The sequence below is a fragment of the Porites lutea genome, chromosome 9, assembly GCF_958299795.1.
Source record: "Porites lutea chromosome 9, jaPorLute2.1, whole genome shotgun sequence".
Classification (NCBI taxonomy): domain Eukaryota; kingdom Metazoa; phylum Cnidaria; class Anthozoa; order Scleractinia; family Poritidae; genus Porites; species Porites lutea.
This window is the reverse complement of record NC_133209.1, coordinates 4,895,400-4,908,640: the sequence shown is the minus strand read 5'-3', so window position 1 is coordinate 4,908,640 and position 13,241 is coordinate 4,895,400. Positions and strand designations below refer to the sequence as shown.

At 40.5% G+C, this 13,241-nt stretch overlaps 1 protein-coding gene across 1 annotated transcript; it reads left to right on the top strand.

Annotated features, from left to right (window-relative positions):
* Positions 1–12: 12 nt before the first annotated feature.
* On the top strand, positions 13–11,811 carry LOC140947701 (protein cereblon-like). The gene is made up of 12 exons (XM_073396877.1): positions 13–125; positions 514–590; positions 2,058–2,198; positions 2,637–2,698; positions 4,447–4,605; positions 5,444–5,621; positions 6,550–6,603; positions 7,304–7,388; positions 7,952–8,067; positions 8,983–9,044; positions 9,785–9,916; positions 10,878–11,811. Exons 1-12 carry the CDS (start codon positions 17–19, stop codon positions 11,068–11,070), a joined length of 1,368 nt encoding a protein of 455 aa, XP_073252978.1. The 5' UTR covers positions 13–16; the 3' UTR covers positions 11,071–11,811.
* The last annotated feature ends 1,430 nt before the right edge of the window (positions 11,812–13,241 follow it).

Genomic DNA, 13,241 nt, shown 5'->3' with positions numbered 1-13,241 from the left:
TACCATCAAAACAAACATGGCGGACGACTCTTCGGATGAAGATGTCGAGGTACAGAATGGATTTCTTGAAGAACTGGAGATCTTTCTCCCGGGTGACTCAGAATCAGATAACAGTGACTCAGCAGGTAATGTGGGGCTGATAAGGAAATGGTCTGACAGGCGTTAGATAGGGTTTTACTAAAATAAGCTGTAATTTTTAAAAATCAGCTGTCAGTATTAAAACATGGCTTTTTATCTAGTTTTGGCATTTCTAGCCGCATCGATCTCCTTGAAGAGCCTAAACTGTACCTTTTTTGTATTGAGAGAATGAACAGAGTGTACTTTTCCGATTTTAAGTTGGAGGAAATGGTTAGTAAATTGACGTAAATTGCATGCATTCCTCTTTGCACGGTCCATCAAACAACATAACATAACAGTCACGGGTAATTTGGTAGTTCACTTTAGCGCTGCAGTTACTGTGTCATGTCAAACTGCAATTTACCTGTTACCTCTCTTGGTTCTTTCTTTTAATAGCTGAAATTGTACAGGAAAGTGATGAAGAGCAACATAATGCCATTAATTTTGATCCATCTCTTCCTACACAGCATCAGGTATTGGATAGACCTTCTTTTAGTCATTTAGAAACATATAAATGATGAATAAAGGGTCATAATTACTATTTGTCCAGTTTGATTTAATTCAGTTGATGCTACTTCAGTAGCTTCACCTTGGTTCTCTACTTCAGTTCTTCCCCGGAGGGGGAAGAAGTATAGTCAACTCCCTCTAAGACGGACACCTTTGAGACCGGCAGTAAGTGTCCATCTTAGAGAGATGTCCATCTTATAGAGAGTCAAATAAAGGGGGTAAAAAACCGCAGGGACCAACTCTAGGTGTCCGTTTTAGGGATGTGTCCGAGAGAGTCAACTGTAGTAGGCTAATGGGGATGTGCGGCTGGATGGAGTCGCATTTTCATGACTGGATTGACTATTATGGGGTTGCATTTTTGTAAGAGTTACTAGAATGGGGTCGCACATTTTCAGGATTTTGGAGGTCAGAAAATTCAGGTATTTAGGGATTTAAAAATAGAAAGATATACACCACATTAAGTTTAACAAATGTGTCAGTTCATTTAAGGATGACCAAGTTAAAAGGCTTTATATGGTAGATACATAAACAGAAAGTGACTAAGAGGTCCTGCCAGGAGAAGGGGAGGGGTCCCATGTCGCTTGTCTGAATTTTAAAACATCTCATGTCGGTGTTTATAAATGCTTCAGGACCTTGCTGTCGGAAATTGAACCGAAATTCTTTGTCTTTGTCGGAATTTTAGAAAAGGGGGATAGCGATGTGATGAGAAGAAACCATATACAGTTCTGTAATTTCTCAGTTAACATTTCGTGTATCAAACATCAATACATCGCTATTCACAATTAACACAATTCACAGGAGGATCCACTTAAGCTCCACAGACAAGAGACGTTCTCTGAAGGGCAAGGAAAATTGACAAAAACTACTCCTTCTTAGCATTCAGACTGGTGATAAATTAAGTCCAAACCACCATTCTTTTTTGCTTATTCTTGGCTTTGCCGTTACTGTTGCAGTTTGGCTGAGGGCGGTTGTCTCTTGGCACGATTTCATTTTACACCCTGTCACTACTTTGTTAGTGATGTTGCTTGTCGGAATTTACCCTGGCAGGACCTCTGACTAAGGTGGGATTGCGAAAATTACTTTTTTCCCAACGAGTGACTAAGATGGGGTCTATAATGTTACCACAGAAAAGTCTATAATGGAGTAGGGGTTCTGAGGGGCCAGCGGCACATGTCCAGCAAAAATTTAACACAAGTACTCTCCCCCCACCCCCTCCTGCCAGGAGTTCTTCATTGGAAGATTATGGAGTGGAAAACTTATATATATTATTATTTCACATTTTTTTACTTGAGTTTGTGAGATTCATACATGGGTTAAAGATCTTTGGAAGCTCTAGTGAACTTTTCTAACCAGATCCCAGAGTTAACAGTCTCCAGGGTTTTATCTGGGTGAGTACATTAAAATAACTGAAAAAAGTATTAATGTGATTGCAGTATCTTGGGGAGGAGATGGACGAGTTCAGTGGTCGTACATACTATGAGCCTGGTTCTAACATTGTTCTTCCACTGCTGATGTTACCGGGCTTGGTCCTTGTCCCTGGGCAAACATTGCCTCTTCATTTGTTCCAGCCCCAGGTAAAGAGTGTTGTTCATAAAATTTCATAAAGAAAAGTCTACAGCACAACATGTGCTTTATCAATCAGATGATATTTTTATTTATGTAAGTGTCACTGAGACATAAATAAAAATCTTGTCAACTTACGCTAATGACAGAGATTGATGTTATATATACATCTTTTTTGAAAAATTTTACAAGTAATTCAGTCCTTGGACTGCGAAATGTGAATTACAATAAACAATCTACAGCTATCTATTTATCTACATATATCTACGCAGCAATTGCATTTGGTACCAACTCAGGTAATAATCCCAAATCATTTGTTTCAGTTCCTGTCTGTTGCAGCATCACAACTTGTGTAGAAACTGCATCCTTTCATCAGAGAAGTGCAAACAACCAAACCTATTGTTTAAAGCCTGGCTGTTTACTACATGATCTTTTTTTTTTTTTTGCAGTCAGTTGCCATGATGAAGAATATTGTAGAAAAGGACAGGACCTTTGGCTTAGTGAATGCCAGGTAAGGGGTTTGCTAGGTCTGGTTCAATCTCTGACCTTTTTATGAGCCAAAACTAATACCTTGAAATGAAAAGATTGGTCTCTGAATCAATAAAGAACTGTACATTAGTTGTAACATCTTTGAGCAACTTGTTCATTCTTCAAATACCTGGTTGGCCAGGAATTTGACTTACGTGTAACTTGGGATGTGCTTATAGCCAAAAAAACATATTTATTTGGCAATTTCACTAATTCTTACTTCAAATTGTGTTGCTCTTAAATGTACTATGACTTTGGGTTCCATCTAATAACATCCCCTGGTCCACTCATTTCCTTAGTGAAGAGGACATTTTTGCACAGAGCCCAAACAGGTACTTGACATTTGTCAACTTCGAATTAAGCTTGTCTCACCAAAACTTTAGCATCTAAACTGGCCCATTTTTAACTCGTGGGTACGCGCGAGCGTACCACGAGTTATTGCAGGGACTGAGATATGCAAATGAGTCACTCGCTCACTTGTAGTAGACGCACTTCGTAATTAATCGGGTCCGAACTCGAGAGTGCGAAGATCTATCGTTTCCAAAGAAGCACGCACTGGCCGAAGCTCGGTAGCATCAAATTCCTCGCTGAAAGCGTGCATCGTGCGCTACAGCACGGTTAGGATAGAGGTCTTACCAAATTTAAGACACGCAGGAATCTTTCAAATTAGTACGATTCAAAAGCCTTTGATCCGTCCAGGCGTTAAACTTGACGAGAAGATGAGCATTTTCTCTTCGACTCCTTCAACTTCGACGCTGGCTTGATCTCCTACCTTATATTAGTGTAGTAGGTTATGTGTATGAATGAATTTATGGTGGTCAGTATAAAACACTGACTGCGGACTACGGACTGGGACTGGGTATAAAATACGGACTGGTGAAATGTATGGTAAATAAAGGCACTTCTTTTTCTTCTTCTTCTTCTTCTTCTTAAGGACTCCCCAAGATCACGGGGGGAAATGGATGTGAGTTTGAGCATTACCTTTAAAATAACAGCGGAAATCAAGATAAGAAAACATAAGCTAATGTTTTGCATCCTACTTCGCGGAGGATTTGCATCGGCTTTCTATCGCTTATGTTCTTTCATTGCCATGAAATGCGTTTACATTGTTTTTTACTGTCAGTAGCCTGGTTTCAATTAGCGTTAATTTCATCCGATTGCTTCGAGTCGTTTTTTCAATCGGTTAAGTATGGCTCGATCGTTTGCCCCGGTCGTTTGCTGGCGGAAGTTCCATGGAAGAGGCATTAAAACTGAGACTTTTCACCTAAACACGTGATCATCCTCAATGGCGTAGTGGCTTTGTGAGGTCGTGTCAGCCCGAAGGTACCGGGTTCAAATTCTGCTGAGGACCTTCTTTTTCCTTTCTTCCCTTTTTTTTTCTTTTTTGTTTTGTCTTGTTTGCCTATTTGTTTTGCTGTTTTTTTGTTTTTTTTGTTTTTAAATATATACTTAAATAACTGTTACTAAAGTGCAATAAACAGCAAGAAAAGTATTGTGTTTCCAGAACAAGGATAGTATATTTATAATCTGAATTTCTATCATTTCCTAAAATTCACTGTGGGAAAACCAGAGGTGATAACTACTTGATTATTTTCTAAACAACGTACCCACGAGTTGACGATAGTCTTTCTTTGATTGGGTACTTTGAGGTTTTAAAACAGTTCTGTAGCAAAAATTAAAAGTGGTTATTGAAATCTGCTTGCCATTACATGTAACTATTAATTTCCATAGATATGGTAGCAGTCAAAACCAGTTGTTAGCAGCCATTGGAACAACAGTTGAGATTTTCTCCATGAAAGAAGAAGCTGAGGCTGGGATATGCACGCTAAGAATTAAAGCTATGGGCCGGCAAAGATTTAGAATTAAAGAACTACGCAGACAAGTTGATGGGTGAGTATCATCAAAAGATCAGAGTGCTCAGTAGTTATAGAACAAGTTTTTAATACTGTAACAATTCTTAGAACAAGGTTAGGGTTGTTCTTTGTAATAAATATTGAATAATATCATTTGTCTCAAGATATTTGAAAGAGGCAGTGTAGTCGAGTGGTTAGAGAATTGGACTCGCAGTCCAGAATGCCTGAGTTTATGTCCCACTTTGACTGATAATGTAGCTGGATTTGTCATTGGTAGTCCCAAGTTCAGCTTTTCTAGAAAGTAGCCAACTTGTTTGCTTCTGGCCTGTTGAAAATCTTACGTGTTAAATCAGTTCATTTCAGTAATATACATTTGTATTATTGTTTGTTGCTTCCCTTAATCGGGGGCTGCAACGTAAACCACTTACTACCAGCAACTACCCTAGCCTCAGAACACAGCTAACATTTTGTAATGCCACCACTGGTTTTCCCTGCGAAATGATCTCAGATCTGGGTAGGTAGTGCTTCTGATTGGATGAAGCAAATTTTCAACCAGTCAGAAGAAAAGTACCCAAATGTGGGTAGTGACACATCATCAGGGTGTAGAATTTCTACGCTCATTACTCAGACATCATTTGAAGTGGAAATTATAGTAATGAGATGGCGTAACAAAATAACCCAGCTGTTTACTCAGGCAGCTACAGGTATTTCTGCTATAAAAAGTCAATTAGTCATAGTCAATCATTTGAAATGTAGATAGTAGTGTTCTTCAGGTAAGACATTTGATTGCCTGAGATGCATTAAGTCCCAGCCTAGGGTGTAGTTGATTAGTCTATCATTCATTCTAAGGGTTTGTTTGCCTCCTCTTTATCCAGTATCCTACAGGCCACAGTCCACATCCTTCCAGAAATCAGTCTTCTTTCACACCCTGAGGGTTCACTCTGGTCCTGTTATCACAAGTTTGGTTGCCAGGCAACCACAGATGGTGCCCTTGAAAAGCCGTACCAGGTCTCTATGGGCAAAAACAGGCTGGGAAAGACTAAGTATCAGAAGGTGAGTGAAATTTACACATGTTATTAGACAAATTTATTCAAGGCAGTAAGAGAAGTAAGACGGTTTTTTGCAAGAAGTGTTTTGTTTTAATCTCAATCTCAGTTCGAATCTAATCTAATGTGCAAAGCGATACATGTAAGACATTTTTCAGCAGTGTTAGATTCTTTCAGCTGTACTTTTTGTGACAAAAATCATTGGGGCACCACTTTTGCTCCAGGGGTAAGCTGACAGCTTGGAAGAAATATTATAGTGAGTTAAATTGGTGGAGAGGAAAAACTTCTTTTTTGGTGGAAGCCACAATGTAGCTAGCAGGAGCAGGAGAGAGTACCCTCCCCTCCCTCTGCTCTGAAGAAATTCTAATGCCCACCCCACACACCCTGGGTACTTATGTCCAGATTTTATGCACCTTGTCCAACGTGGTAGCTCTCAATCTCACACTATTAATATATGGTAATAGGACTGAGTGGAGTGCAATTCGGTTTGTAACCATACAAGTGATTAACAAAATCAGATGACCAGGTTGTGGGAGACCGAATTGGACGACATGAAGTTCTGTTAAATTACCAATTAATCATAACTATTACAAAACTTGTGATATGTTTGGCTTTTGTAAATCAAAACACAATAAAATCCAAGAATTTTTGCTAGCAGTGAAAAAAAAAACGCCATTTAGGTGGGCGTGTGATGGTGCGTATGGTCCAATTTCTTAGGCATGACACGTACTGTCCTGTTAGGCTGAAATCAGGACAGTTGATAGCCAAACGGATTTGAGAGTTTTGTTATAGTTATGATTAATTTGATAATCATGTCTAAGAGGTGATGACTGTCAGACAGTGTTAAATAATTCTTGTCTTTGTATTAGTGTCTAAATGATAAAGATATTATCTGCTACATGTAATTAGTGTTGCCATTTATTATGTACCTGTAGGTAGCTGTCAGTCTAAGTTCATGGCCAAGATGGGTGTATGAACTCTACAATCCCGTAAGTTGTCTCAGACTTTAGATTGTTATGGTCACACAATAAGATTTCTCGACAGACCCAAAAGTTAGAAAGTACACACTGAGCTAAATAGTACCTTAATAGTACTATGTGAGAACACTGCTAAAGAAGTTTAATTTGAGTGTTCAACCCATAAGATTTCATTCACGGACACAGACCCTAAGGTCGCAACTACGTACAAAACAAATAGTACCCTGAGAAAGCACTGCTGAAGAGGTGTCATTTGAATGGTAACACCATAGGATTAGAACTACATTCAAAACAAATAGTGCCATGTGAAAGCACTGCTGAAGAGGTTTCAAGTTAATAGTCTACACTATGGGGCACATGTCATATTTTGTGCTAGACTGATGAGTGGTCCAAACTTTTTCTGTCCTTAGCTACTATGGGCCTAGTTAGTCTAAACTGGTACGCGTTTTCTGAGAAAACTACATTAAACCGAAACAAATTGAATGTAATGTTTTCACAGAAAAGACTAAACGTCTGCAATACTCTTTTCGTTATGTTGAAAAAAAATACGACTCATTTTGTATTGTCGACATCACTTTGTAATTAGTTATATTCTCTATAATTCTTACCATCTTGTAGAAAAATCTTCCAAATCTAAAAGAGTCGTCCAAATTGTCCAAATTATTTGTAAATGACTTTCAAGAAAGTTTCTACTCTACTGATTATCTTTCAGTTTGTGTTAATGGAGTTAATAAAGAAGGAGCTGAAAAGTTGGAGTGAAACTCTACGGATTGACAATGTTCCTAAAGCGCCAACAGGTAGGTATGGCTGCACTCACGTGCGCTGGAAAGGAAAATTAAAGACGTTTTGACGATTAAAATTAAAATAACTGTTAGAAATCATAAAGGTGAAAAAAAGGTAAAGGCGCAGACGAGCCAAAGGCCCGAACTACCGGAGCAGTATGTCGCCGGTACCCATTTATACACCTGGGTAAAGAGAGACAAAGTGGAGTAAAGTTCCTTGTCTAAGGAAACAACGCGACGGGCGAGGCTCGAACCCCGGACCTCCAGATCCGGAGTTCGAGGTGTTAACCGCATGATTACACACGCCTCCACAGAAGTCATATTTAGTATGACCTGGCCCCAGGTCCACACTAATCTGGACATTTTTAAACCTGCGTATTTATTTACCCGGAACGGCGCTTAATAACAACTCTAAATAGCGGGTTCGGTGAGCGGATTCACTAGTTTCGTGTAGACCGAAGGCCGAGTCCTTTTAAAAAATATGCAGTTTCAAAAATATCCGGATTCATTTTGACGGGGCATATCAAACAATGTTTAACTACTTCTTTTCACAGCAAATTGACGTTTTTTACCTTTAGATTTCTCGTTTTGGGTGGCAGCCAACATGCCTCTGGACGATAACCTAAGACTTCAAATACTGAGCATAAACTGTCCCACCCAGAGACTGCGAAGAGAACTAGAGATTGTGAGAAAGGTAAGTGAAGGTTATAACTGGTTTGCCCACTGAAAATTTTCCGGATCGTCGCAATCGTATCGATTTTTAGGCGGGGGGCGTGGGGCGGGGAAGAAGACTCGGAGGCCGGGGTGGTTGGGACGATCGGAACTATCCATGCGATTGAGGCACGCGAGAACATGATGGACGCACGTGCCCATCACGTTTCCTCGTACCTTAATTCTACCGCCCCCTTTCCTTTCAAACTCCGGCCACACAGGCTGGTTCTATCTGGACGATTGCGATCGCCCAAAACCCGCATTCCGTCTGGATGATTGGGACGATTACATGAAAACCGGGGTCAACAAACACAGTTGCGAAAACGCGTTCTTTTTTGCGCACAGAGAACACCTTTTTTTGTTTAGACGTGTTAACGCGAGATACAGAACATAGCATGGAGGAGAATCAATAGACACAGTTGCGAAAACGCGTCTTTTTTACGCACAGAGAACACATTTTCTGTTTACATGTAATAACGCGAGGTATAGAACATAGCATGAGGTAGAGTCAAGGTTTACTTTTCGAGTTCACAGTTCACAGTCCTCTTGTTATCCGTAAAATCGTTGCCTGGAGCGCATTTTTTTTTTTTTTCTGTCCTCTCTTCCCCCCGCTATGAGCCCCAACGTCCGCCCCTTTGGTACATTTGAAACAAAGATGGCCGCCCTTCGTAACGGTGAGCGCTCAATCTCGACGATTTTACCGAAAAATTGAGAACTGTGAGCAGTCTACTTTTCGCGATGAACTCTGCAACGTAAACGTCGTGAAACATGTTCATCTAACACCGTTCTGGTGCAAATTTTCTCCCATTGGCGCATTAAAAATGTGGCACCATTTGTTAGAAAACTTTCCTGGCGTAACAGGGTTTTTACTCTCTACTTCTTATGTTGTTTTTAACAGTGCAGTGTCCTGTGTTGCCGTGAATGTGAAACTAAGATAGTGGACAAAAACGATTTGTTCAGGTGAGACACTTAATCATACAAATGGTCATTAGAAATGAGCGCGCGCCTAGTTTGGGTCCCAGGCTATCTCTCTTTTCGGAAGTGAGCTGTTGTTTATTATTTGCATGGGCAAACCGGTCGATCCACGGTTTGGGAAAATGGTACCAAAGCTTAGGACTGGTCAACGTCCTCGCAGAATCTCGTTTACCATTTGTACAAATCAGATACATTTGCCGAAAAACGGCAACGAAAGCCTGAAACTGGTATAAAGGATGCCTTTGAAGAAATGGCCATCAAAACGGTCCAGAAAAACAGGACTACCTTTTCAGAGATTTTGTTGCTCCCGGAAATTTTCGTTTGGAACGACCCAGAAAGTCAGGCTCCATTTACTTTCTGACCAGATTTTCCGGAACCTCTTTGTAGATGGTAAGCAACCCTTGTTTGCCCCTCCCCCCCCCCGCCCCCCCGCCTCCCCATACCCCTCCAAAAAAAAGGTTTGCCTAACCAATGTTTCCAATTCCTCCTGGGTAGCACAGTCGACCCAAGAGGAAAAGAAAACAACGGCTACGCAAAATTTTGGGGAGTAGGCAAGGTGTATAATGGTCCATATGAAAATGGTGAATTACTATGACAAAAGAGCAAAATGAATCCTTACAAAAATGGAGCTAAATTTTGTGATCCCACTTTTTGTAAGAAGGTAGGCAAGCATTAGAAGACAATTTCTTGAACGTCTTTTTTGTTTCCTTTTTTTAAATACACAGCATGTCACTGGATGGTCCGTTAGGTGCATATGTCAATCCGAATGGCTGGGTGCATGAGACGCTAACTTTCTACCGAGCCACAAGCGTTAGACTAAGAGGAAGGCCAACAGCAGAGAACAGCTGGTTTCCTGGGTAAGTGACGATGGGCTGCTCATTAAAAAACAAACCCTAAGCTCCCGCGCAGACTCTCTTAGGGCTTTCGTCTTGAGCGACGAAAGTCGCGAGAATAGAGAGCTTTAGTTTCGAGTACAAGAACGAGATTTTAACCGTTCTCAAAAAAAATAAACCCCGGAAAGCTTAATTTTACTTGTTTTCACCAAAAAGTTAGTACGGTTTTTTATACTAAAGAAGGTTAAGCCCGCTCCCGATAGCAAAATGATAAAACTTCTTACATTTGAAAACTTGTTCCCGTCACTACGACATTCTCGCTAAAACTCGCAGAAGAATGACGACGGCTATCAAGTTTTCCCGCCAAAATGACGCTGGTTCACGCGTGAGCAATACTCAGGATTGAGAAAATCTCGTACTCGTAGTTGTCCTCGCCTCAGAATCTAAAGCTGTCTAATACTTCCCGACCGATGACCCAACCAAGGTGGACTTTTGGAGGTGCAAGTTTATTTTTTGTTTAAATTGGATTTAGAATTGACTGACACGTTGGGGAACAAGGGTAGTGCTGTAGTGAGGGCACTCGCCTCCTACGAATGTGAACCGGCTTCAAATCCCAGCGTCGACGCCATATGTGGTTTAAGTTTGTTGTTGTGTCTCTTCCTTGCTCCGAGAGGTTTTTCTCTGGGTACTTCGGCTTTCCCCACTCCTAAAAAACATCGACACTTCCAAAATCCAACTCGATCTAGAACGCACGGACACGTTGAAACGAGTTCTCTATAATAACCTGAGAGCTTGCAACCACGTCCCTGTGACTCCTCGTCGACTGAGCTGTCAGATTTCCGCCAATCAGCGCGAAGCGGAAACCGTCGGGAACGTAAACAAACATTGAAAAACACGTGCCAAGGGTAGTGTCGTCATTACCAGCGTCATCTCCGCCAATCAGCATTTCGCAAAAACAAAGAGGGTTCGTTTTTCTTCATTTAAGGTATGCATGGACTATAGCCGAGTGTGGTCAATGCGGAAACCATCTGGGTTGGCGTTTTACGTCCGTCAAGCGAGGCTTAAATCCCAGTAAGTTCTGGGGACTCACCCGAGCTTCTTTGAGACCCACACTGGTTTACGAAGAGGAAAGTGACCCTGAAAACAAACGAACACAAGCTGTCCCACCGTCACCCTAACGTGCGATAAGGCTATGTTACACCACTTCCCTGGGACGTGACAAAGTGTTTCTTTACACCACCCCACAGAGGTACGTCACAGTAGTGAGAACGTATGGAACGAAAAATTGAAGGCGCCGTCACGATCTTCGTGCAGTGCCAAAAGCTTCTTCGCTTTGGATAAAAGAGATACTTGTTTGAAAATCTAACGTTTCAGTTGAACGCTAAATGAACACGCTAAATGGTTAATGCATTCGGTTGAAAATGCCAGACCTGAATGAAGAAGTGTGGAGGTGATGACAAAGGTGGTTTACGCTTAATTTATAGACCCCACAGTCTCCAAACAAAAGACGTAATAATGACTTTAAATAGCAAAAAAATAACCGTAGAACATTTGAAAGCAAACTAGAGACAGGTAACGAGTGGCAGGGAATGTTGCCGTATCGCTTAGGTTTCTTCGCGCTATGTTGAAGCTAAGTTTGAAAATAGCACTCCATGCTTATGCAGCAGTGACAAAGTTAAACTCTGGTCACTATTATCGAAAAAAAGCCGCTCAAACCAATTTAGAGTGGTCCGCTTTTCAAACGTTTTGGTCTTGCGTCTACACTGATACATTTTTTTATTATCGAAATCACAGAGCGTCAAAAGCGCCGTGCACACCCCATTAGATAGCGGAGGCAATTGAAAACGAAGTCCTACCTTCTTAAGTGCGCAAAGCGAAAACGGAGACCGTTAAAGGGGCACCTTCAACCAGTGTGCATTGCGGTCGTGCACTTCGACGAAATTACGAACGTTCTGATTGTGTTTGAAAATTGGATTGTATCGTCTCAACCTAAGGCAATAGCAGGCTGTGATACCCTTCTTAAAAAAAACATAGATACAATCCTGTTATCAAACACAGAAATCACGTTCGTGATATTTGTATTGTTGCAAATGATTTCGGTAAAGTGCAGGACCGCAATGCACACTGGTTAAAGGTGCCCCTTTGAAAGCGTTCACTTCATTTTTTGGTGTCCTTAATTTAAATCCATTCTCCTTGAGGAGAAGTTTTCCAAATCAACACTTTTTAAAGATTTTTGATAATGGTTTTATTTTTTACTTTTTGTGTTTCTGTTTTAAACGCGTACTTTACAAAATTTAACATTAGACTTTTACGCGAAACGTTCGTGGAATTTTGTCCACGTTTTTCCCCATCGTCCACCTTAGTCGCGCACAAGTTTGAGCTGAATTTTAAAAAAAGTCAAACTTTGGGCCGAGCTTCATCCCTCGCCCTCTAATCATGTTATGGCGAATTCATAAGGATAAAAGCTATAGTTCATATATATGAGGCTCTACGAAAAGAGGTGTTCCCTTTAATTACAGAACTGCGATAGGGACGAAAAAATGGTGAATCGTTTCTGTCTTGTAGTACTGTACCTAATTTCATATGTCAGAAGTCCCCGATTATTTCACGATTAGCGATGACATAAGGTAGCTGTCAACTACCTTACTAACAAACTTATCACTTGATTACATATGGGGCACTTAGTTATTCTTAATTATTGTGAAATCCATTTTGCAAAACTCGGCAACGTGTGTTGGCCGAAAGGAAAACTTTAAAAATGTAAATTATTGAAACCAGTTGATTAATCCTTGCAAAGTCCTGAAGACGGATCATCATCAAGATGAATTTTCAGATTTTTTTTAAAAAAAAGGGAATTAATGTAACTAGAGATATAGATTATTAGAACCAGAACTAATGTATTTGTTATATATACAATAGAATGTGGTCGGTTTATTAACACTGTTTTAACAAATTCGCAAATAGCTAAGCAGCTTAGCTGTAAAATATTGGAAATCCATCAGTGAACGCAACCTTAACCTAGTAGTTAACCCTTTCAGTCCCAATATCTACGTGCAAATTCTCAAGACTGCCCTTCATACAATTCTCATAAAATAAGTTGAGAGAATTTGTTAAAAGATCGAAGCATTTTCCCTTTAGTGATCATTTTATGTAATTCTCGTAACCTTTTCTGTTGAGTATGTATTGATATTGTTGCGAGAAAACTGATGATGATGACTCTTGGGAAAAAGGATTAATAAAGGTGGAATTCGTAGTGTCTATTTTCTTGCTAGTCTATTCTCTCACCGCGCCAGACTAGGGCTGCCTGGCTCAAACCCGTTGGGCCTGAGCGCGAGTCACGTGGTTCTTA